Source organism: Poecilia reticulata, chromosome 10 (assembly GCF_904066995.2).
Source record: "Poecilia reticulata chromosome 10, P_reticulata-male-v2, whole genome shotgun sequence".
NCBI classification, from domain to species: Eukaryota; Metazoa; Chordata; class Actinopteri; order Cyprinodontiformes; family Poeciliidae; genus Poecilia; species Poecilia reticulata.
Genome location: NC_088839.1, coordinates 3569128 through 3596865, shown reverse-complemented (window position 1 = coordinate 3596865; position 27738 = coordinate 3569128). Strand labels below are relative to the sequence as shown.

At 39.3% G+C, this 27738-nt stretch overlaps 1 protein-coding gene across 2 annotated transcripts in view; it reads right to left on the bottom strand.

Moving 5' to 3' along the window:
- The window catches only part of gfra3 (GDNF family receptor alpha 3), a 93539-nt gene that overhangs the window by 40193 nt on the left and 25608 nt on the right, over positions 1-27738 (bottom strand). For both annotated transcript variants that reach the window (XR_014089277.1, XM_008419980.3), the window contains exon 3: positions 4661-4957. Coding sequence is in view for 1 of the 2 variants with exons in the window: in XM_008419980.3 (XP_008418202.2) it covers positions 4661-4957 (297 nt within the window). In the remaining variant the exon portion in view is untranslated. The remainder of the gene's footprint in view (positions 1-4660; positions 4958-27738) is intronic.

Genomic DNA, 27738 nt, shown 5'->3' with positions numbered 1-27738 from the left:
CCTTGGACAGGTTGCCAGTCCATCACAAGAGCCTTGGCAGCTTTGAAAAGTTATAGCTTAAAAATAGAGATGTGCCGATCAGGTTTTTTTCTGCTGATACCGATCACCCATGAGGGCTGATCACCGATACCGATCACCGATACCGATCACATAATTATTTTATTTTATTTTTTTATCATAAACACTACCGGTTACATTATGTGGAAAAAGGAACCATGAATTCACCTTAATTTAGAAAAAAACCTTTTTTCCAAGAAGAAAACTAAACAAAACAGGCATTCTGCAAATTGTACTGCTATCGGTGATACTATTTTTAACAGACTGAAAACATATGAAGAGGCTAAATAATGCAAAGAGCCAAAATAAAACCTCTCAACATTGCCAAAAAAAATTCAATATAAAACTTAGCATTGAAAGGCAAATACAGGTTCCATTACAATAAACAATCCAGAGTTACTGAATGAAAACTTCCTGATAGCATGGCGGCTAGCTGATTACTGCTAGTTCTGAGTGGCTGTTTCTGACTGAGCGGAGTAATTATGCAGAACAGGGAGGAGATCGATTATTTTTTCAGAGATTATCTGTCTCATGTTAGGACAGCGAAAGTTTTAATACGTATGTAAAATGTATTTTTTTAGGTTAGATGCTGCAGCTTTAAACAGAGGTTCAGTGTGAGAGTCACTACCAGGTGGAGCAGAAGCGGCGCTGCGTCTGTGAAATATTACTACCTGTAGCGCGTAGCAGCGGTTCAACAGCAAGAGCAGAACCAGCGTTTTACATCGCAGCTCAAAGACTTAAATAATTTTGCGGGTTATTTGTTTAGCTTTCTGACGTCATGCTAATCCGGGTGAGTGTTTGTAGCTGTGCGCTGCTTTACCTGCTATATGATCCTCCATATGTCTTTTTTACTGCAGTGAGCCTCGATGTAGCCAAACTCCGTCAAGTATGCCATTGTTTTTATGTCGTATTAGCTTCGTTGTGTTGATGCATTTTGACGTGCTTAAATTTTCTGCCGCAACACGCAGACGTCCCCATTCACTCAGTGCGTTATAGTTCCACATCACTTAGGATTTGTTGCTGCGCGTTTTCGCAGTGTGAAGGAAAGAGGAGACCAGCTGCACAGGCCGGCTGCAAAATGAGGAGCAGGTGATCGGTATCGGCAACAAGAGCCAATGATCGCCGATCACCGATCATGCACTTTTTCACGAAAATCGGCCCGATTATGATCGGTGACCGATCGATCGGCACACCTCTACTTAAAAACCATTTACTTGTTTGTGTTACCGCTCCTATAGCCTGGAGTCCTTTTGATAAAATACCAGAGAAAGTTCTGGAACAGATTCCTCTCTTGATTTGGGTCACGCTTCTTTTGAGAGACAGAAACACAGCTGGCTGCTTAGAAAGTTCTGGACTGGAAACTAAAAGCTCCCAATTACTGAGAGAAAGGTAGTGCTCTTTTGAAAGCAAAGTTATCTAGCTAACACGGTCTGGCTAATCAGCCTGCTAATATTAGCTTTAAGTGTTACTCCATGAGAAGCAGAAGATGATGCAGAATATTCTCTGCAAAGAAACATCTACTTGTTTCTAAATCCGTGTATGGTTCGTTCTTTGGTTTTTTCGTTTCAAAATAAAATTGGAAAAACCAAACAAGCATGTGTTTTTTTGTTTTTTAGTTTTTAAAACGAAATTAGAAAAACGGCAATTGCAAAAATAAAAAATAAAATGAGCTGTCAATTTAGCTTTTCATTATTTCATTGTTGATAATCGGTCTGACCCGGAAGTTCTCTCTGTCCGGTTTACACAGGGGCCGTATCACACATACACATTATGCTCTGTCCCGCACACTGTGTTTTTCTACACTCGTCCAAAGCGGCATGTAATTAATTTGATCATACCTTCACACAGACAGCCTTTAACTCCGACTTTGTTTTGTATATGAAGCTAATGGCTGCTAAATGCAGCTTCCCATTCAGTAAATATCTAAAGGGCTAGTCCGTCCTTTTTTTTTTTTTAACCAACCTTTAATCTGCTCTGGTTTAAAAAGACGCTCAAAGAACATTCTGCCAGTCATTCAAACCCTTTAAGTTTAAGTTTTTCCTTTCTGAATAGCATTAACATACCAATTATAATCCGGTATGTCATGAACAAGCATGCAAAAAAGGTTATCCAAAATATACAATATCCTGGATAAATATTGTGTATTTATCCAAAATAAATATAGAATATATTGTATATATAAAAACATTTATATACAATATACTAATAGATTGATAGTAGTATCTATTTCAGGTAAATACCTGGAAATAGATAATGTTGAAATAGAAATAGAAATCTATTTCTGGCAGAAATAGATTTATACCAGGTAGGAAATGTTTGAAATAATTTGCCAGATTATTAAAAGCTTAACTAAATAAATGTTTGCCTATGGTAGAAGATTTGGGAAAGAAAAAAGGTCATCATTCTGTCTTTAATCTCAGAATTCAGACTTCAATCTAAAAAAAAGCAAATCTTGTACATCAGTAGGTGTTAGAAAAATGATATAGGCTTCTTCTCTTCTGTGGTTTAACACCTCACAATATCTTTTCACATTTTTATAAGATGCATATTACTGTCCAATTAGAAATGAAAACCTCTGTGCCCTTTATGAGACTATTTATCCATCCATCCATTTTCTTCCGCTTATCCGGGGTCGGGTCGTGAGCCCAGACTTCCCTCCCCAGCCTCTTCTTCCAGCTCCTCCAGGGGAATCCCAAGGCGTTCCCAGGCCAGCAGAGAGACATCGTCCCTCCAGCGTGTCCTATTTATTATAACTTATTAGACTCAACTGACTAAACATAATGAACAACTTTTGAGTTGATACTTTTCATTATTTCTTAGCTCTGGATTTATAAGCAAGAAACATTAAAAGAAACAAATATTTAATTTGTATCAACCTTTATGTAATCAGAGCTTTGAACTCAAATCTTACAAAATAAACAGACAAAACATTTTCATAAGTTTATTTATTACAATAACATACGCAGATATTCAGCCAATGTTTGGGGAATCATGAAAAAATATTCCTATAATTTATGTATCTAAAAGATGAGGAGACAGTGAAGAAGACGATGTCAGGAGGAGGAAGAGGATCACTGGGAGATTCTGGGAAGCTGCATCCAAACCTGGAGCTGAGGCCTCTCCTCCTAAGAGCCGCCTGTATGAAACAATAAAAAATATATTTTAAAAAAGTTCACACTTCACATAAGAAGCCAATCGAAGGGAAGAATATATTTCACACACATAAATAATATGAATTTACAAACTACAAAAAGATCAGAGGAAGGGAATATTAGTAACTAGTATCGGATGATGTCAATGATTAGAAGATACTAACATCTTCAGAAATATCGAACTCTGCAGAGAGGAATATTATATTTTGACACACGTATCAAATAGTATATATGCAAACACATTAAACTCTTCATGTCACACTTTGAGAAGCTACGATCAGATATCAAGCAGCAGAATACGACAAGGTGACTTTCCGAGATCAGACCTTGGTTAGCGGGGTAAAAACACTCCACCCGGCCGCTGAGCCTGGAGCCGCCTGGCCCCGTTAGCGGAGCTACGCTGCTCCGAAAACTCCGAAAACTCCGGAGTATATTTCAAACCGTAAATTAAGCTATAAGGGCTACTTTCTAGTCTAAAAACATCTTAAAACAACTTTTTGTGACAAATTAATAGTGTACTTACTGTTTGTCGCTGCTGGAGGCGCAGTGCAATGGAAGCCATCTTGCTGGTCCAGAGACGAGACGGGTATGGCTGCGGTGGAAAGCCACTCCCCGGTGCTCTGGCCTTTCAAAATAAAAAACTTAACTAAGAACTCAGGCTAACCATTTTTCTCGGTGACCAGATGTCCGGTATTATTTGTTTCTCACAGGACCTTTACTTAAACTGACTTGCGGCTGGCAGAAAATACTACAGTATATAGCCTGAAATGAACAAGCTTGTGTCCCTGCAGCCTGCATAATGTGTGTGATTCGGTCCCTGCGTAAGCCGGACAGAGAGAACTTCCGGGTCAGACCGCTTGCCAAAAATTAAATAATGAAAACCGAAATTGACAGCTCATTTTCTTTATTTTTGCAATTGCCGTTTTTCTAATTTTGTTTTAAAAACGAAAAAACAGAAAAGAACACATGCTTGTTTGGTTTTTCTAATTTTATTTTGAAACAAAAAAACCAAAGAACGAACCATACACGGATTTTTCTACTACTGTTCTTTCATATTGTACAGTAGTCTTCAGTTCACTCTGTATATTTATTTAAGAATTTTTTTTAATGACCTGAAAACACTCTTAGACTGGCTGATTATTTAATTTCACTATGGGTTCAATAAAATATTTTTTAATTGATTGATTTGGGTAAAGTTTTACTTTGTTGTCATTGACGGAACAAATATGTATTAGCTAAATTACTCTTCCTAATTTATTTGTGCGTAAAAATGTTTGTTAATAATGAACGCAGATGCAAATTAGCCTATGCTACATTCTCATACAGTGGACCAAATGGTGACGTTTCTGTTTGAACTATATATTGTCTCCTTCCAAATAAAGTTATGTTTAAAAATATTATTATTATTCTGCACCCTAACTCACGGCAGCCCCAGTGGGGATCTAGCTTACCTGGCAGGAGGCGAACCCTCCAGTATATGCGGAGGCACCGCTCCTCCTTCCTGAAGCCACGCTGGCACTTGCAGGCCAGAAGTGACGGGTGTTTGGCCAACAGGGTGTCCTGTCTCTCCAGGCACTCAGATGCTTCTTGCTCCCCTAGCGGTGCGACTGCTGCATCGACCGCGCACAGCTCCAAGCCTCGGTACAGCGCCTCACACTGCGGGTCAGTGGAGCACACGCGGTGAGCTTCAACACAGTCGGTCACAGGAGCTAGGAAGGGGAATATCTGGGATGTGGAGAGTATCACACCTGAGAAACAGAAAAAAAGGAAACGATAACAATAGTAATTGAAAAATGGAGCAGTAAATATCGACAACAAGGCCTTGCAAAGGTAGAGCCATCAAACTCACATTCAGTGTGCTGCTGTGTGACAAACAAACAACATGACATCTAACCTTTGCTAAATAGCCACAAGAAAGTCATTGTTGGAAGACGGACATTGGAGGTCCTCTTTGCAGTTTGCCACATACCATGAAGTTGACACAACAAACATGGAAAAACTTGAGCTGCTCTAAATGGGACTTTTTAACCAACATGGACCTTTTAACCAACATGAAGGGGAAAACTCTCCATGGACCACCTGTCATCACTGTAAGATCTGATGTTGAACTTCAGAGGACAATCCTGGAAGGAAAGCAGCTAGAGGCTTAAAACCTGAGACTGCTGTCGATGATCAGCTTCCAGAAGAGCAACAAGCCCAAACATGCAGGTCATGGATGCAGAGAGGCACTGACAGGAACATTTGAGCCGATATCGATATCAGATATTATCCTTATGGTCAACAACTGATATTTACAGACGTTATTCATATGTGACATTTCACTACCCTTTAACACCTTAAAAAACCACCACCCTGCTGACTTCACCACTGCTTCTCTGCTTCTGTTAAACTCCTACAATTCTTCGCTGAATCACTATCAAACAAACACCATATGATCAACCTCTTCCAGAAACAAGTGGCAACAAGATGGAAATAAATATTGTGTGTTAATATCGGCTAATTTTTATTCATGGGGCCAAAACTGAGATTTTAAATAAAAATGACTAATATCATCTGATACCAACATTGATGCATCTCTAAATGTGTTGGTGTGGCTCAGTCAGAAAAGATCTGCTAGCAATAGGCAGTCCAAAACACGAGTTAATCTGTTTATAAAATGCTATTTTTCTTATTCCAAAATGTTAAGAACGGACCGTTCGTTTTCTGGGAGACCAGTTAATCTAACAGTCATGTTTTTGGACTGTGGGAGGAAGCCGGAGTACCCAGAGAAAACCCACACATGCACAAGGAGAACATGCAAACTCCATGCAGAAAGACCGCAGGCTGGGAATCGAACCCAGGACCTTCTTGCTGCAAGACAACAGTTCTACCAACTGTGCTACTGTGCAACTGTGGTTGTGTTTTATTGTTGCCTTTAGCAAGTTTCCTCTGCTAGCAGAGTTTATGCAAAGGTGGGGCCACTCAGCTGGTAATTGATGGATTCTCCTTCTTTCAAAGGTCAGCAGTGTCAACATGAATTGCTTCTTGTAGTTAACTGTGAAAGTGACACCAGCGACCCTAATTCAATTGAAGAAAAAAAAAAAAGCAGAGGACTCAGTTGTACACACCAGCTTACAGCAAAACTATAAAATCATAAGAGCAGCAGTCAAATGTTTCTGATAGTTTCATGTTCACCCTTTCACCAGCAGAACTCACAACCATCATGCAAATGTTTGTTTTTAGTCCCCCACCTAGCCTCCTGTCACACATCTTCATCCTCAACTTCACAGAGCATCCTCCTCTTCACCATCTTCTCCAGGCTGTTGTTTTGCCTGAGGAGTTCATCCATCTCCATCACCTCACTCCTCCACCTGTCTGTCATTCACATGCAGCTACTCTATCTTAACTTCATTCTGATTTTCATACCTTTGTATCTTCAGCCTCTCTTCCACCTGACTCCTGCTCCATTCCTGTTTCACACACACCACACACCTCATCACCATCTCAGTGTCCTTTTGCAAGTCACGCAATAATGTTCTATCCTTTGGTTTCTATAGATGTAAAAAGATATAGGGCAGCTAAGAAAATTTCTCCATCATCACTCTCAAAGCAAACATTGCAAGCAGGTTTTGCACCACCTCTACAAGCTTTAAAAATGTGGTATGAAAAGCAAACATAAAAATGAAATAGAGGGAAAACCTTTTTTATCATAACTTCAGGTTGAATTATTTATCTCTCTATAAATAAAATATGTCAAGCCATGGAAAATGCAGAAAAAATATTTTTTCGAATCTAAAATTTAAAATAACAGAAACTTGCTTGTTCTTTAAACAATAAAAAACACCTTTTCATAGATATAATCTCCTATAAAAATGAACAAAATATGTGTTAGAACCCCTTAATATTTCAGTTTAAAAAAATGGAGCAAACTGTGTGAAGCCTGGGAAACATATTATGTTGTGTGAGAGAAGGTAAATGTAGTCTGAAGGCAAACATTTGTCTTACATGGAGTGGAAAGTGTTTATATCCTGGTGGGACAGAGTCAGATGGCATGTCAGAGGGACTATTAAAACTGCCTGATATACAACAATCACATTTTGTTAATTGATTAATATTTTCTTTTTAAATCAGTTTACCCTGACATGCTTCAAATTCTGTTAGATTATATTAGGGCAGAGACTTTAATATGTTCATTTCAATTTTGATTTTTCTCAATTATTTTTTCCTGGTACACCCATAAATTTGACAAATCTGTAAATAACGGCAATGGATGAAAAAGCTTCTTCTCTTGGCCCTCTGAGGATTCATTTCTGTTTACTATTTGGGTTCAAGTTGTGCTAAAAGAAGTTAACCTATCAGAAAAGGTATTTAAGACTTAGCTGCTACTCCATGTTAAACATGGAGTAGCAGCTAACGTTAACATCATCATCTACAGTCCACATTACTAAAGAAGTTCCATGAATGATCAGAAGTTCCTGAAACTCTGGAAAGATGAATGTATAGAACAAACACTTCGATCTAATCTGATGGTTGAATGATCCAAATAAGAGAAAAAAGCAATAAATACTGTTGTTATTTTGCTCATATGTCTATTTATGCAATAATTTAATGGCAAAATGATTTTTGAATTGAAAATGTTGCTCATGTTATCAGTATATTTTTTTATTTGATTAATTATAATTGATTAATTAAAGACCATGCTATTAAATCTGCTTTTATATGTAATTTATATTTATCTAAAATATCTACAAAATACATTAAAATTTGTAGATGTGAGGGAAAACATTTGAACAGTGTGAAGGGGTGTGAATACTGCAGGAGAGTCATGAGTGATGTAATGGTTAGAATTAACAGAACTCACAAAAATTAAAGACTTGCAGTGAAAAACCAAGAAAAAAATCATGGAAATGTTCTGTCAATTTCTTCAAATCAAATAACTCAAATTTTGATTTTGTTGGAGTAAAAAAACATAATCCTCCATGCTCTGATGCCATCAGCAGTCAAGTAAAAGGTGCAATAATAAATCTATTGCTGGGTTTAGTGCCGACGTCACGCAATGCAGATGGAGGGCAGGAAGTAAATGCAGTTAATTTATTTCTGTTGATTCAGCATCAAAATGGCCAAAGTCTGTGTCCTGTACGGTTGTTCCAACTCAGGGGTGCACAAAGTTGGTCCTCGAGCCCGGCATCCTGCATGTTTTAGTTCTCTCCCTGGTGGTAGTAACAACCTTTTCAGCATGTCAATGTTCTTCTTTTACCTCTAATGAGCCATCATTTGATCCAGGTGTGCTTAACCAGGGAGAGAAATAAAGCATGCAGGATGCCGGCCCTCGAGGACCGACTTTGGACACCTCTGTTCCAACTGTTCTAATAGAGAGAAAGATTAACTTTATTTTCATGTTCCGAAGGTAGTTGGTTACAAGGGAGTTAATTTTAAAATAAAAAAACGTGCCGAAAAAAGTGGTTCAACAATCTACAGCTAAAAACAGGAGGCGCGGAAACTAACAATGCCAGAGTTTGCAGCGCCCACTTTCTAACAGGTGACGATCATATCGTTTAAATTGTATTTTCAGATACTTTGTTGAAGAGTTACTTAAAAAGATCAGCATTTATATATAACGTAAGATATATTATGCCCTAGCTTGGTTGTCCACAGAAAAGGTTTGACCTATTAACCTGGAAAATGAATTCCGGAGCAGTATCTTCATTTACCGAAAAACTTTCAAGATAAAACAAGTTGTCAAACTCATTGAAGAGAGAAACGTTCTCCTTAAAACAAGATTAGTTTTATTTCTTGTTATTACAAGAAATTTTTGTTACAAGATGCTAAACCTGTTTTAACAAGATATAAAAAATCACTCCCCTGTCACTTTGACTTGTTAGCAGCACCTAAAGGGGCATAAAAGGGCTTGCTCCTACATTGTTTCTTCTTGATGACGTAAAAATCCCAAGATGTGTAGCTGTTTTACTGTTACAACCTTTCTCGTTTAAAAGAGAATATATTTTGATTTGAATGAGATATAAATCTCATCATAAGTGTTTTTTTTTTTTATTTCATTATAAAGAAAACATTTTCGCATTTAACTCCTGTAACTGCAAAATGCTTCTATGTAAGTGAATGAGTCCATGAAGACACCGGTATGTTTCATGAAAGCTGAGAGGTTTTAAACATGGCTCCTGAATTTATTTCCAGTCACTGGCAGTTAAATGTTTCCATACATTAATAAGTGTAAAAACAAGGAATAATTTCCAAGACTTCTGGCCTCATTGGTTTCACATGTACAGCTCAGCTGCTGCATGCCACGTGTCAGGGCTCAAAGCTCAGGGCTCCTTTTGGCTTCTACAAACTGGGATTTCACATTTTGTCAAAGATTAATGACTCCCAAATTAATTTAAAGATTTTATATTGTATGGAATTCAGAGTTCATCCATCTGGAATGTCTTGTTCCCTACTATATGGTTGCCTTGATTAGTAATATTAACATGAGGAGGCTCTCTTCTAAAGATTCAATATGTGGCAGTCAGGAGACTGCAAAAAAAATGTCATCTGGGAGGCAGAAATCGAGAAATAGATGGAGAGAGAAAGAAGTACTGCAAGAGAGCAGAAGAAATAGAGGCAGAAACAGAAAACCAGAGTACCAATGTGAACCTTGATGGGTTGGACGCGCGCACAGCATGAAGCACAATCAGCATGCACCGCCGAAAATGATGTTCTTACACTCGCACCGAAATGTGCACACATTCACACCCAAAACACACATGCAGTGGCAAAATAACAACACAGAGACGTCGCACACACATGACTACCCTGAGAAGGACCCTTTTATGTGCTTGTCCTGCTGGGAGGGAGACTAGGAAGCACAGAACCCATCATTATTACCAGAACACAATACTGCACAACCACAGGGGAGGGGGCAGAGGGGGCGAAGCAATCTGTCTAAGACACACACCCGCACACACACACATCTCAGTGTCAGAATAAAGTGGTTGAGGGAGCATAAACAGCTTAACATTCAGTGCTGGATCAGTAGACAGTATGTAAATTGAATACTGAGTGTGCTGATGAAAGACTAACCACACACATAAAACATTGTAGGTTGAACAAACAGCCTTTGTGCAGCACTGCATCCTGAAACTCCGCCACAGCTCAATTTGCGGACCCTCGGTAGAACACGCTCAGCGCCGACAGCTTGACTCTGAGCCGCTCTCTGACCAGAGGCGGTCCCGTCTCCCTGCAGCAGCACATGGTCACACTTCTGCAGAATGTTCACTCATTTCTATCGGCGGTTTCAAGGAAAAACAACACTGATGTTCATGACACACACTTCAAACTGGGAGCCTTTCCAGCACGCATACACGCACACACACACACACACAGACAGCAGACAGACTGATTGAGACACTTCTGCTCAGTTCAAGCTTTGCTGTGATGAGAATTAAAACTGCTTTAAACCTGCTGCTTCATATGGAATCAACTGGTTACAAATATCTGCAGTGCTGGTTAGAATTATGGAAGTAAATGACATACTAATTTGGGGTTTTCAAATACTTCTATGGACTCTTCTTGTTCCATTATGTCACTATATGACATAGAACTTTGATGATTTGTTTACAGCTAGAATTATGACCTGCACTTGGTCAAATAAATGCATACAGCCCAAATAAAGTCTGAGTGAATAAGTAGTACCTCATGTAAACACTTTTTTGTATGAAACAACAAACATCTAGTGCAGTGGACCGGCCCTCCAGGATGCCGGTCCTGGAGGGCCGGCGTCCTGCATATTTTAGTTCTCTCCCTGGTTCAACACACCTGGATCAAATGAATCCTCATGAGAGGCCTAAGAAGAACATTGACTTGTTGAGGAGGTTGTTACTACCACCGGGAGAGAACTGAAACATGCAGGGTCCTCAAGGGCCAATGTCGGCCTTTGAGGACCGACTTTGGGCATCACTGACTCTGGCTGGATATGATATGTGTCATCTCTTCTCAGCATGAGTTTATTTTAAATCGGCTCTTTTCCTCATACAGACTGGATGGTTGACATCCAGGTCACAGCTTTCTGAAGGATAATTCAGAACCCAAATGTCAATATTTGTTCCATTTTCAGCTGTTTTGTGAAAATGGAACAAATTTTGTGCCAAAATAAACAAGCTTTGAGCATCCTGTTCCCCTCCTTGCCTTTGGTGGCGCTGCAGCAAGAACCACTGAGAGAAACAACATAGCATTCACTGGAAGCTAAACCTTCCATCAGGATTATGCTCACAATGCTCTATAGTTTATTCAGTTTTACTTTGTTTAAAGCCGCACTTTGCCTCTTCCAAACATACTTCTTAGCATTTTGACCAAATATCTTAATCTCTGGCCCATCTGACCATAAACTTTCTGTATTAGTCACTTAGTTTATCCATGAGGATACAACATTCAGTCAAGCACGAAGGTGTTGACTTTAGAGCAACACATTGGTTGGCAACCTCAGTCTTTGCCGTGTAAAACACGATCAGCTGGTGCTCCAGTAGTTCCTGGTTTTCATTCTTACTGTGGCCGACAGGCGCAAACGCGCAGCAACAGAGAAACGATGCAAACAAAAAAAGAGACGCAAACAAAAAGCTAATGCAGCAAACAAAAAGAGATGCAAACAAAAAGCGCTGAAAACGGAAGTGCTCCAGACCACTAGGGGGAGTCTAACAAAAAACAGCTGTGTCCGAATTCTTCTTCTTTTTTTTATTGGCGGTTGGCAACAAACTTTCAGAAGCATTACTGCCACTTACTGGTATGGAGTGTGGTTCGTGATGATCTATACTTCATACCTAATCCCCATAATATTTCTGACTAAACATACACTCTCACACACACACCTACTTATATAACTCTTACTATTATATAGCTTATATACCTCTCCTCATTATTCTTTGCACATTCACAACCATCTTACTCTACTCAGATTCTATGAAATACCTTTGTTTTTTTAAGAAACCAAATAATTATTTGAATATGTCTACTCCCCAAATCCCTCCTCAAAAAATCTGATAAATTAAACCTTTCTTTAATACCTTCACACTCTCTCAACATGCATCTTCTCTCATCTTCATATTTATAACACTCTAAAATAACATGCTCTATTGTTTCAAACTTCTCACAATAATCACTTTCCAGTTTTATGCTTTTGTATTTTAAAAAGTGTATAATTAAGCCCTGTATGTCCAAACTTTAACCTTGTTATTATTCTTTCCTCCTTCCTGTTTCTTCTTCCCTTTCTTTTCCTTCCTACAAACTTTTGAATTTTATAAAACCATCTTCCTGTTAAACCTTCATCCCACCTTTTCTGCCATATTTTCATCAGCTCCTCATTGATTTTACTTTTCCCTTCAGATTTACTTGTCCTAACAGTAAAACTAATAGGATTATGTATTGCCTTCTTTGCCATTTTATCAGCCCTCTCGTTACCCACTACCCTATGTGCTGGAACCCATACAAAAACAGCTACTAACCCCATATTTTGTATTCTAAATAGAGCATGTTATAAGATGTCCATCCTACAATCCGTATTGTTATATTTTATGCTTATCAAAGAATCGGAGCAAATTATTGCTTGCAGTGGTTTTACATCCTCTATCCATTGTAATGTATAGCTAGCATTTCTCCTGTATAAATTGATAACCCATCCGTAATTCGCTTCCCTATTTCCAAATTGAATTCTGGGATTGCAAATGCTATTCCTATTTTTCCGGCTATTTTTGATGCATCTGTGTAAATTTGGACATGTCGATAATGATTTAAATGTGATTGCACTGAATATCTATCTACCACATTTGATTTGTCTTGTTTCTTTACCATTAATGATATATCTACTATTGTTTCTGGTAGAATCCAGGGTGGTATAATTGATATTGGATCTGTTTGACTAATTTCTAAAACATCCATTTTAAATTCCTTTGCGTCCTTTTCAATTTTCCATCCATAACTTCTTATCTCTTTCTTTTCCTTTTCCCAACATGACTTTAAAATTTTCTGAGTTGGATGATCACATTTATTACTCATCAAATTTAACCAATAATTAATTCCTAGTTTAGTTCTCCTTAAATCTAATGGCATTTCTCCCGTTTCTATTTCTAACGCTGCTGTAGGTGTTGTTTTGAATGCTCCAGTACACAATCTTAATGCTTGATGTTGAATATTGTCTAATTTATCTAGATGAGTTTTAGCTGCTGAACTGTAAACTAAACAACCAAAATCAACTTATCATTCCTGTATAAATCTGTTTTAACGATTGTCTGCCTGCCCCCCATTCACTACCAGCCAAACACCTTAATATATTCAACTTTCTCTTACATTTATCAACAATCTTTTGAATGTGAATATTCCATTTAAATTTTTCATCAAACCACAAACCTAAAAAATGTATACTCTTTACCTGTTCTAGTTTTTGATTATATAATTTTAATTCTATTACTTTATTTTTTTCTGAGAAAATATAATCACTTTTGTTTTATCCACTGATAATTTAAATCCCCATTTCAGAGCCCACACCTCTATATCAATAATGACCTTTTGTAATTTCTTTACTATAAACTCAACATTTTTCCCTCTTTTCCATATTGCTCCATCATCTGCAAAGAGTGAACAACCCATATCCTTTCCAATATTTTTGAATATGTCATTTATCATAACCGAAAACAATAATGGCTGTGTCCGAATTTAGGCTCTGCAGCCTTTAAAGCGGGTGTTCAGAAAAGCAGCAATGACGACAAAATAAGTTTTGCTGTATTACACTTAAAATTACACAAAATTATTTTTTACAATGTTTTTAGGCGAGAATGTAGATGGATAGATCTGAAATATCTGCTCAGTTCATTAATAAATCACCTAATTCCAATATTGCTCCGACGTTTTCGGAGATGTCTGCTCCCGCTGCATTAACAGCAGCTCCCCTCGCCAGCTGTCAGCTGGCCGGGAGCTCCAGGTTCGGTGCACCGAGAGAGAACGCATGACTCCCGGCAAATTGTTAGAAAAACTCCCGCTAATTTTCCCCTATGAGTGGAGGTGGACACGGATATTAAGTCAGGTAGTAGTAAAATCTTTTGGTTCACTCAAGTATTTAATTTATTCCTGAGCAAATAGGTTTGACTGATTAAAGTTAAGCCTTCAAACATAATAGTTTTATTTAACTGTTACTACCTGAGATCTGGAGAGCATTTGAAAATGAATATACCTTGTAATGTATACATTAAACATTTTAGAATCAGACAAATTTCTTTTTTACTATGGAACAACCTTTATTACAAAAGGTGAAGACGAATAACACAGAAATAAAGAGTAAAAGACATAGACATAATACTCTTTTATTATGTCTATGCTTCGAAGGATCAGTTTCTCAGGGTATGCTAATGAGGTGGGCTAGCTTCTACGTCCAGCTCTTCTACTATTGGTCAATAAAAAGGAAAGAGAACGATCCGTGTGCAGATCGATTGTGAATGCCTGCCTACGTGGCGCTTTCGGCCTCAGTTCAACAGTCTTCAGGAAACCTGACTGAAAAATTCACGAATACTCATTATCTTAAGGACATAATAAAGTGTAAGGTTAATAACAGCATTTAAGTGTTATATAGCTGTTATTACTCATTGTCAATTCACCATTCTCTAACTCTGTAAAATAAACTGACTCCAATCGGAGAGTAAACCAGCTAGCAGCAGCTTTAGCCACAGTTAGGAAACATACATGTACACCGCTGCCTTTCAGTGCTGTGTTGTTAAGTTTCACTAAAATCACTTACATCTTCCAACACTGTTGTTTGGAAAAGCATTTTAAATATTGATTTAAGCACCATCTGCCAAATAATTGACATATTCTGATGTGATTCATAATTTCTCCATTTGTTTTGTTGTCCATCTTTCTCAACAGTAGCCGACCTAACAACCTACCATATCTGAGATGGTCGTGTTCCTCTGTCCATGGCAGGTTCAGTCAATCAGCTGTGGGACGTCTGCTGCCTAGTCAAACTATCATGGGCCTCTTGATTTAAAAGGACAAACCAGTACAGAGCCTCCCTGCTCCTGCAAGTCACACTTCTTGGATGAACACTCACTACTGCTAGCAGCTGTTAGAAATGAAATCTTTGTGTACCTATTCTGTAGTTTATATATATATATATATATATATATATATATATATATATATATATATATATATATATATATATATAAATAAATGAATTGATGTTGTGTAGAGTTCTGTAAAAAAAAAACTATTGTAAATAGCTTCTCTTGAGTAATTCTACATATGTGCAACTTTTACATTTAAATTGCTTCTTTTTGTAAATTTTACACATCTGGCAACAAAGTATGTGGAGGAGAGGAAATGCTAAAATTAAAGCTGCTATTGTGGAAAAGACATAAGGTTTGTGGCTGTTTCTTTAAAACATCTATTTAATAACTATATTAAACACTGCATGGTTACTACATTACACAAACATAATTACCACAGTTAATAATTTAAGTCATTGATAGAGAAAATGTATTTACAAAAGACATATAAATTTTATTTCAACAGTATGTACTCAGGGTTTACAACTTAAGAAGACATCCATGTAGGGTCCTTGGCGGATGGCAGTCTGCAGTGAACTGGTGGATGACAGAGGCAATGGTATACTGTAGTGAGCAGTGAGAAGCAGAAGTCCCACCATGTGATCCACAGGGTTTTCCCACCTGAGCACAAACTTCATGCACTTCGTTTCCATAGGCACCACAGTAGAATCAAGTGTGACCTGTTAAAAGGGATATAAAGTTATTATTCCTATGTTATCAATTTTCTATTGCCAAGTCTACGAGAGAGATAATCAAATTTCTCCAATGAAATCTATCTATCTATCTATCTATCTATCTATCTATCTAAACAGCGTCTTCCTCCTCATGTCTTTATCGTAGTAAGAGTTTGATTTCTCAGGACGTGATGGAGCAGCGGGTGTTTGGCATAACTGTCAAGTTTTGGACATGTGGCTGCAGGTAATGTCGCTATTGAGCGGGTGGTGAAACTAGCGTAAATGAGGAGGGTTTAATACGATCATGCATTTTACATGAGGGGTGGTAACCCCTGTCTATACTATAAAAATGTGATTAAGATTAGCGATTAAATACATTTTATTTCCAAAACAGAAAGGCTACGTAATGTTAGCCAGCTAACAAATTACTATTGCTAGCCTAGAACAGTGTTTTTCAACCTTTTTTGAGCCAAGGTACATTGTTTTTATTGAAAAAATTACGAGGCACACCACCAACCAAAAATGGAAACAAATATACGCTGTAGCCGCCTATATTACATATATAGTCATTCTTATCAAAGTGTCTTGAATAGGAATAAAATAAACACAAAAATTTATTTTTATCATATTTTACATTTCTTATTTCAAATTGCACTTAACATATTCGCTTCAAAAATACACCTGAACAGCCACAACACTGTAGTGTTAAATTTAAAGAAGTTGTAGAAAACTTCAAAGTGTTTTACAGACTAATCCACAAAAGCATTTTATAGCCAGAATACAGAAAATAATTCTTATTCTGAATGAAGCAATAATATATGGGAAACATTTCACTTCATATTCACTGTTACAATATGAAGAGTTGCATGTACAAAATGTCAATATCTGTATATTTTACCCACCTGGTGTGAAACCTGAGCATGTTTGGATGAAAACAGCTGATTTCCTGGCAGAAATGGAAGAAAGACAAAGCTCTTCCTCAACATCTCAGTCTCTCTCTGGTTTAGTTTTATAGTAACCAGGCTTCAGAAGCTCACTTCACACAGATATGTTGTGGGAAATGGACTCATGTTCTTTCCAACTACTGCTGAGCTTCACTGTCTTTTCCATCACTGTCGTCAGTCTTGCTAGATTCAATGCTCTCACCGCTACCTGTAACATTTATGCATCACTAATTCTCTTGTTTTAATGTAAAATGCTCTGTACCTACTGCCATCTAGTGGTAAGAAAATTACATAATTATACAGTTAGTCTCTACTATAGCAGACACTAGAGGAGATGGCATTATTTGCAGATAATTCATTTTCAAAAAATCTTTTAAAACCAATTACCGTATTTTTCGGACTATAGAGCGCACCATACTAGCACCTTCAAAAAAAAAAATTGAAAAAAAAAACAACAAAAAAAACTGGAAGCTGCTGTCGGTTTTCCATAAGGACCCAGCAGAGGGCAGCAGAGGGATGCGTCCTAATAAATCTGCTGGATACATTAAGGACGCAGCCCTCCGTCTCCAAAGCCAAACCATGGTTTCGTTCACACCGAGCTTAAGTGCAGCGGCTCTATTTCCCTCCTGTAGTGCCAGATCGACAGCCCTCAACCTGAAAGCTGCATGATACGAGTTTGAAAACATTTCTCTGTCGTGCCTGCTGCTAGCATGTGGTTGAAAATTAGCACGTTCTTCTTTTGATTTACAATTTTGACTTCTAATGATTCACTTCCTGCTAAAGAGCCCCCTGGTGGTTGAAGAAAAATACACAGAAAAGCCACATTGGGCTACAATCCGCATGGTTCAAAGTTTTAAAAAAAAGTAGCAGCTTATAGTCCGGAAAATACGGTACCGTAGTGAAATTGAATAATTTCCACGGCACACCTGACGATCACTCACGGCACACTAGTGTGCCGCGGAACAGTGGTTGAAAAACACTGGCCTAGAATATCAACTAACACCTAGAAAAGAAAAAGAAAAAACACGTACCTTCGTAGTCAAACTGGTATCAGTCAGCGAGGAATTTGTCCAGTTTAGACTATGTATAGATAGTGGATGTTAGGATGTTAAACAGATGTTTGACGTCTTGTGAAAAGGATCTATAAGCCTCTCCGAAGAGGACCACAGCGCAGGCATTCACAATCGATCTGCACACGGATCGTTCTCTTTACTGTTTATTGACCAATAGAGAGCTGGACATCGAAGCCAGCCCACCTCATTAGCATACCGATGAAGCAGAAATACAGCGAGGAAATAATACAGAAATAAATAGAGAAATAAATACAGAAAATAATACAGAAATAAATGCAGAAAACAATACAGAAATACAGAAATAAATACAGAAAACAATACAGCAAATGGAAATATATATTTATTCTTTTATTTATATATTTCTATTTTTATTTTTATATTGATTCTTTTATTTATTATTATGTTGGATATATATTGATTCTTTTATTTATATATTTATTCTTTTATTTATTTATGTCCGATATATATTTATTCTTTTATTTATTATTATGTCAGTTTTGGTCCTCCATACTTGAAAGGATCCATCCATCCATTTTCTTTACACCCTTGCCCCTAGTGAGGTCGGGAGGGTTCCCTTGAAAGGATACAGAGCCTAAATTCGGACACAACTGTTTTTTGTTAGACTCCCCCTAGTGGTCTGGAGCACTTCCGTTTTCAGCACTTTTTGTTTGCATCTCTCTTTTTGTTTGTTGCATTCGCATTTTCTTTGCATCTCTTTTTGTTTGCATCTCTCTTTTTGTTTGTGTCTCTCTTTTTGTTTGTGTCTCTTTTTTTGTTTGCCTCTCTCTTTTTGTTTGCGTCTCTTTTCTGCTACCTGCATCAGCTTTTTGTTTGCTGCATTCACTTTTTGTTTGCATCTCGTTTTTTGTTTGCATTTCTCTTTTTGTTTGTCTCTTTTTGTTTGCATCTTTCTTTTTGTTTGCATCTCTCCTTTTGTTTGTGTCTCTCTTTTTGTTTGTGTCTCTTTTTGTTTGCATCTCTTTTTTTGTTTGCTGCATTAGCTTTTTGTTTGTGTCTCTTTTTGTTTGCTGCATTAGCTTTTTGTTTGCGTCTCTTTTTGTTTGCTGCATTAGCTTTTTGTTTGCGTCTCTTTTTGTTTTGCGTCTCGTTTTTTGTTTGCTGCATTAGCTTTTTGTTTGCGTCTCTTTTTGTTTGCTGCATTAGCTTTTTGCTTGCGTCTCTTTGTTTGCATCTTTTCTCTGTTGCTGCGCGCTTGCGCCTGTCGGCCACCGTACATTCTTGAACATCCTGAAGACTTTTTTGAAATTCAAGGGTAAAATTTATATCTTCCAAACCTCAGGACAGTGGGCTCCTGTGAAAAATTGGGATGGCTTTGGCTCACTGAGAAGAGTCTGCAGAAAGACATCAGAAAGTTGTGTGTGTGATGTTCCATCTAAATGTGTTTCTTAAGGCGACATCTAGAGTGAGAACAGGGCTGGGCACAAGATGGACCCTTGAGGACCTCCACATCTCAGTAGGTCAGAAACTGACAAATGTACAGATTTTTTGGACAAAGACTCTCCTGTTTGCAAACTATGACCTGAAGCACAGCAGATCATACAGGATATTACACACTTTATCTATTTGCTCCAGACCGTTCGGATGTCAGGAGAATTCATGTTCCACAGTATTAAAAGCAGCTCTAAATAACAAGTATAGGTCATTTGCCTAATTGAAGAGTTAAAAATAAATTGGTAAAACGTTTATATTTGAAAAAAAAAAATTCTGTACAATAATATTGATTGAACCCAGACTGAAATTTGTTACACATGCTGTTTTCATAAAGCAATTTTCCTTTCAAAAAGCACTATAGAGATAGGCCTAAAATTGAATAAGGCAGAAGAAAGGGAATTGTTCTTGGTTTGCTTAAAGGACGGTTGACATCCAGGCTCTGTATAGTTCTAGGGTCAGGAAATGGACCACCAATATCACTGCAGATTCCATACATGCTGCACAAAAACTGTTTATACTTCTATCCTGGGGGCCTGTGCTACAGAGCATTATTTCCAGCTGCCCTGGAGAGCGTTTGTTTCCCCAGGCTGTCTCTCTGATCCACACAATGAACAACTTACAGCCTGCGTAAGCATACCACACTATTACAACCTGCCTTCGAAAACATAGACATTAGGTGTATGTATTCATATATCCAGATTGTTACCTTGGCCAATAAAGTTGTTTCTGATTCTGACACCCTGTGTACCTTGAAACATGCAAGAATTTTTCAAAAGGATTTTAGGTCTTATATTTCTTCTTTATGACCTGTCCATGGTGACCTCATCTCTCGCCCGTTGACCTCTGGAGATAGGCATCAGCACGCCTTACGACCCCACTAAGATTAAGCATGCATGATTATTATATTTTCATTTAAACTTACAACTGCCTAATGAACAACCACTGTGGTGAAGAGAAAAACACAACTACTCATCTACACATGAGTAGTTGTTGTTTGATATTACTCAGCAGCAGGAATTGAACACTTTGATGAAAAGTGTTCATGCACTTCTCTCTTGCTCTCGGTGAAGGCGGACGCTTTTTTCCTCCCTGCCCATGGCTGCCCTGCTTGCTCTGTTTTTGTCCTGTCTTTTTCTATATTTTTGGAGCCTTTCTTAGCACATCCTGCAAATCTACAAATTATGGATCTGGTCAACCGATCTCTCTATGCAATTGATAAAATTTTCAGCGAGAAGTCTGGGCACAGGAGAGCCCTCTTGTTCTGCAGGGACACACCCAGTGGGATTCACCCTGGATTTATTCATGATAACAGGATTTCTGCTGTTTGGAGCTGGTGGATTCCTGGTTTATCAACAAATTTGTGAAGGACTTGGCCGAACTGGCGAACACTGAGACTGTTGGTGTGGACAGAGACGAGGACTCTAAAACTCACTAATGGAATGGAATCAGTCTGGGAGAAGTTGCTAGTTTCGGTTCAGTAGAACGACCAAACTAATTTGGATAATTGGGAACTGAGATGTAACGGAGAGACTTTAGGGAAGATTGAAATTTATAATCTACCCAACCTAAGACATTCTGCATCTGAATTGACTTTCCCCATGTTGCCTTGGAAGGGCTGCATATTTCCAATCTCCTTGAAGATATGTAAACATCCCAACTCACCCCCTCCCGTTATCCATGCAGCTGTGGAGCTGAGCTCTCCCAAGGACATTCCTTGATAACATCTTATCGGACTTCTGCCAGGAGGCTGAGCAACGTGGTTTCATGGCCCTGTGATGTCACCACCTTCACTCATGTCTTTATTTTGCCCTTTGTTTTGTCTGAATGTTGCCATTTGCCCTAATGTGTCCTTTCCTCTTTTTTATTTTATTTTGTTAGAAACTGGAGAACTCAATATTTAACCCAGGAAATTATTATTTTAGTTCATTAGTAATATTAGAAATTGTGGAGTACGCACTATTTAGATCAACATTATACAGCCCAGGAATGGAATCAGAATCAGAATTAGAATAACTACGAAATTAGAATCCAGAAATACTTAGCAGGAACAGTCACTACTTAGTTACTTTGATCTTACTACTTTTTAGAAACTGTAAGTACTCACTTTACCCCTGAAAAGGGTTTAGATTAGTCACTCTTTAGCTTATTTTATCTGAAACTGTAGAGTGCTCACTATTTAGATGCAGAGATCAGAAGCCCAGACTCTTGTGGATCAACATTGTTAGATTACTTTTTAGACTCCTGTTCTCCCAACCCAGAAATGGGATTAGACCAGAGGATACTTAACAATCCTGAACAGGAGCACCTAGTTTATAGACTTTAGATCAACATTAGATTATTTTTCTTCTTTTGCTATTTTCTTTTTTTTTTCCTTTTGTTTGTTATTTTGTTTGTATTTCCTTTTAATTCATGTAAATCACTTTGAATTGCCTTGTTGCTTAAATTAAACTTACCTTACCTTACCTTATTTTTTATTTATTGTTTCACTGCAGGGCAAATCTAACTAACAATCCAACCAGGAGATGCCCACAATTCAGATTTCTTAAATTTCCAAGTAGCAACAACGTGCCGTGTACCATCTTTTCACTGGCTCCGTCAGTTACTGAATGTGGCGGGGTCACCACCTCCAGCCGCACTTAAGGAGCTTTGACCTTTTTACTGAGAGATATATCACAGCTGCCAATCACTGCTCAGAAAGAAGACAATTTAAATGCTCTTAAGTGTGCTGTAAACTTGTTTAAGTCACAAGGTTTTACTTTGTGGCTTTAAATATATCAGACTAATGTTGAAAGGAGCAACACAGACACATATGAACAAAAAACCATTCTGTTAATGACTGAAAACCCACAAAGGTAACTGAAATTACTTAAAGCACTAATCAATGGAAATGTTTTCTTAAAAAAAACATCTTAAAAAAATAAACTAATGAAACAGCCTTGGACAAAAAAAGTCTTAATACTTCTTGCATCCACCCATCCATCCATTTTCTTCCGCTTATCCGGGGTCGAGTCGCGGGGGCAGCAGCTTCAGAAGGGAAGCCCAGATTTCCCTCTCCCCAGCCACTTCTTCCAGCTCCTCCGGGGGAATCCCAAGGCGTTCCCAGGCCAGCCGAGAGACATAGTCCCTCCAGCGTGTCCTGGGTCTTCCCCGAGGCCTCCTCCCAGTGGGACGTGTCCGGAACACCTCACCAGGGAGGCGTCCAGGAGACATCCTTACACGTTTGGGCCTGCCAGGTCTGACCGGCTTCCTCCCCCACCACCGGAGCCAACTCGCCACCAGGTAGTGGTCAGTGGACAGCTCCGTGCCTCTCTTCACCTGAGTGTCCAAGACATACGGCCGCAAATCTGATGAGACGATGACAAAGTCAATCATCGAACTGCGGCCTAGGGCGTCCTGGTGCCAAGTGCACATATGGACACATTTATGCTTGAACATGGTGTTCGTGATGGACAATCCGTGATGAGCACAGAAGTCCAACAACAGAACATCACTCGAGTTCAGATTGGGGGGGCCGTTCCTCCCTACCACGCCTCTCCAGGTCTCACTGTCATTGCCCACGTGAGCGTTGAAGTCCCCCAGTAGAACAAGGGAGTCCCCAGGAGGGGGCACTCTCCAGTGCCCCCTCTAAGGACTCCAAGAAGGGTGGGTAATCTGAACTGCTGTTTGGCCCGTAAGCACAAACAACAGTCAGAACCCGTCCCCCCACCCATAGGCGGAGGGAGGCTACCCTCTCATTCACCGGGGTGAACCCCAAAGTACAGGCGCCCAGATGGGGGGCAACAAGTATGCCCACTCCAGCCCGGCGCCTCTCACTGTGGGCAACTCCAGAGTGGAAGTACTTCTGGCAATATCAAAAATAAAGCTAATTTCAAAGGCTGGTCTATGACCAGAAAAATTCAGGACCCAAGTTGATTGTCTGATTATAAACTCTGGCACAGTCTCTTTCTTTCCCAAATGCCCAAATGTGGGATCAGTTTACAGTCTAGTGGCAAATCATAAACTGTGTGTCCTGTAAGATTCCACAGCATAACATGGGAAAGTCACATTTTACTGACTTTACTGACCACCAGAGGATCAGAAGACAATGGACATCTGCAGTGTTAGCATTGGACTGTGAGCTGTGAAAGCAGGAAGACTTGTGTGAATGCAATAAAACTACATTCTCTAGTACTCCACTTGTAATCAGTCAGTCTGTCTGAGGTGACCAGTACTCACTATGCTGTTTGGTGACATAGAAACACACTGAATATGGATACATAGACAGAAAATCATAAATAACCATGTTAGGTAAAGGCTATCAGAGCATCTTCAGTCTTGACTACAGTTACACATAGTCATTAGATGTTTAAGGTCCATGGGACTCTTGCCAACCACTCTGGTCAAGGCTACAGGTTGATGACAAGCTGAAGAGAGGGATAATATGAACGGTAACCAAAGAGCCCAGAACAGCCAAAACAAAGTTAACTCCAAGGTAAAGGTACATCAGTGTCAGATCACACCATCAGTCATTGTTTGTGGTAAATTACACTTTGTTGGAGACATCAAGCACAAACATATGCTAATTATATTATTATAATATACGGAGCTATAATATAATAATACACAGAGCTGAAGGTAGCTTCCTATTGCAGCTACCAAATATGGAAATGACTAAAGGGTGAGTCCACCAAATTTTTCACTACCTTGAGCTAGTCTGCTATACTTCACAAACCTATACTTATAATCTTCAAACCTGGACTGAATCATTTTACACTATCCATCCATCCATCCATCCATCCATCCATCCATCCATCCATCCATCCATCCATTTTCTTACACTCTTGTCCCTCAGTGGGGTCGGGAGGGGTGCTGGTGCCTATTTCCAGCTAGCGTACAGGGCGAGAGGCAGGGTCACCCTGGACAGGTCGCCAGTCTGTCGCAGGGAAACACAGAGACACACAGGACACACAACCATGCACACACACACTCACACCTAGGGGTAATTTGGAGAGGTCAATTAACCTGACAGTCATGTTTTTGGACTGTGGGAGGAAACCGGAGTACCCGGAGAAAACCCACGCATGCACAGGGAGAACATGCAAACTCCATGCAGAAAGACGAACCCAGAACCTTCTTGCTGCAAGGCAACAGCTCTACCAACTGCGCCACTGTGCAGCCCCATTTTACACTAGAAGTACATATATTTGAAACATAATTCTGCTTTGAATACAGAATAATCTAGTCTAGTATACTTTGAAGTGGGTTTTTATTTGATATTATGAACAAGTTGGTGTAAATTCGTAAATAAAGTCCTTTCAAATTAAGATAGAGAGGCAAAATGAAAGTCTGTTCTCTACACTAAAACAATGCTGATAGTCCAAAAGTTCTTCTATTCCTTATGTTTGGCATCAAGAAACAATAGCCAGCAGCCATTATCTTTGCATTATCTTTGAGTTGAAATCAAAATGAACCCAAATTCCTTCACAGCGATTAAAAAACATTTACCAGTTAAGACAATGAGTTATCCGGTTTAGAAGATGGTGACTGTGTCACAGATGAACAGGTTGGTTTGACTGACTTTCCCAGTAGAAAAGGTTAGTCTTTAATTTAACCTGTCATTTGAAGACTGCTAGCGTAATAATTAGGTAATCTTTGTCTGATATTAAACTTAGATCTCTAAGGACCAAATAAATGTTCACATCCCTGTATAATAATTTGATGACATGGGTTATAACTACAGACTTCCTCCTCAGTTTCTTCTAAAAACAGAGAGAAGGGATCATTAATATTCCAGATTAATACGTCAAGCTTGTTTTCTTCCAGATAAAAACCATCAAATACAGAGTGACTCCTGGAAGGGTTAGCTGAAACTGATGTGATGTTGCACCATCCCATTCTGAAATACTCTGCCACATCCGGCTGTCATCTACATTTCACATAAATTTCACCCCAATTTTCATGCAAATCTGTGAATAGAAGCAAATACTGATGCAGCTTTCTATCCACTGTTTTCTGTGGGTTGATCAAGATGAACATCAACCAAGAAAAACTATTACCATAGAGAGAGTCAGTAAACCATAAGAAAACAGAAATTATGCAGCATAATTATGGACACCTGACAGACTTGAAGAGTTGAAAAATAAAAACACCTGATGAAAATGTGACATTTTGTTTTAAAGCCAAATACCTTTGGGAAGGTTTCCCTTAGCTCTATGCAGAGTTATGTATTTGCAGGTTTTTTGTTTATCATTACTGAGATGACTGCTCTAAATATAAGCGTTAGACACATTTCATATTAGGATTAATTTCCTTCTGTTTGTTTGTGAAGATTTTATTCCAATTTCAAATGATTTGTTGTGTTTAAAACAGATTTCTTGAAGATAGATGGAATCAGGCCAAACATTTGTTTGCTTTCATTTGACATACAAACACAGTTACATACACACACACATATATATATATATATATATATATATATATATATATATATATATGGCGAAATGGCGAGAGGTGAAAACATGGATCTGTGGAATGCTACTACTCAAGTAATCCTAGTCAAGGGCTACATGCAAAGACGTGGGAGAATGGTTAGCTCGACATCCCCAGTCAACACTAACTGCCAACATCCGCAAACGGCAACTGCTGTCACAACTTGAGATTGACGAGGTACGACACAAGTGCCACGGGAAGGAGCCAGGATGCCAGGTCAAAAGGGAGTCAACTACAACTCCCCGCCCAGAGACTGGGTATGTAGCCCCAGTAATGAACGAACCATCTGAGCTGAACGAGGCAGCAACTGACCTGAGAGAGAGAATCATGGCCCGAATGAACACCAGACGACCCCGACGCCAATTACAACGGCTGAGTGAAGTACCATCAGAAAGTCTCATTGAAGATGTGAATGCAGCATTGAGAACGATCCCTACCAACACCATAACAGAAACCAATGAGCTGATATACAACTCAGCATCAGTGATCCTTGAGATGCTTGGTTATAAGAGCAACCATGAGACCCAATACCCACCATGGAAAAGACTGTTAGAGGCTAACATCAAGATAACAAGGAGGGAAGTGAGTCAACTGTCAGAGCTCCAAAGGCGTGCAATGAAAAGATCAGTACCCAAGAAGTACAGCCAGATGCCCATACCTGAAGCACTCGAAACTGCCAAACAAAGGCTCCAAGCCTTGGCCAGCCGCCTAAAGAGATACACGAGAGAGAATGAAGCCAGGAGGATTAACCGGCTCTTCGCCACCCAACCAGCTAAAGTGTACTCTCAATGGCAGGGTAATAACAACAGAGCAGACCCACCCAGGCTGGAGACTGAACAATACTGGAAAGGCATATGGGAAAGGGAGGCGTCCCACAACAGCAATGCACAGTGGCTAACCTCTCTACGAGAGGACCACAGCAACCTCCCCGGTAACCATCACTGTGGCAGATGTCCAAGACAGAGTCTCGGGTATGAAAAACTGGACAGCACCAGGACCTGACATGATCCATGCCTACTGGCTTAAGAAACTCACTGCCCTCCATGAGCGACTGGCAGCTCAACCGAACCAGCTGCTACAAAATGGGACTCACACTGAATGGTTAACTGAAGGGCGCACAATCCTGATATAGAAGGAACCCTCGAAGGGTTCAGTCCCATCCAACTATCGGCCAATAACCTGTCTCTCTACAACATGGAAGCTCATGTCAGGCATCATAGCGGCTAAGATAAGTGGGCACATGGATAAATACATGAGCAAGCCACAGAAGGGCATAGGCATAAATAGCAGAGGAGCCAAACACCAACTCCTTGTAGACCACACAGTCGCCCGAGACTGCAAAACCCGACACACCAACCTGTGTACCGCTTGGATTGATTACAAGAAAGCCTATGACTCAATGCCACACACTTGGATCATTGAATGCTTAGAGATGTACAACATCAATAGGACTCTAAGAGCCTTCATTGCAAACTCGATGGGGCTGTGGAAAACCACCCTTGAAGCCAACTGCAAACCACTTGCACAAGTGTCCATCAAATGTGGCATATACCAAGGAGATGCTCTGTCCCCACAGCTGTTCTGCTTAGGCCTGAACCCTCTCAGCCAAATCATCAACAAGACTGGCTACGGATACCGACTCAAGAATGGGGCCACGATCAGTCACCTCCTCTACATGGATGACATAAAGCTGTACGCCAAGAGCGAGCGAGACATCGACTCACTGATCCACACCACCAGGATCTACAGCACTGACATTGGGATGTCATTCGGACTAGAGAAGTGTGGTCGGATGGTTACAAAGAGAGGGAAGGTCGCCCACACAGAAGGGGTCTCACTCCCAGAAGGAACAATAGCAG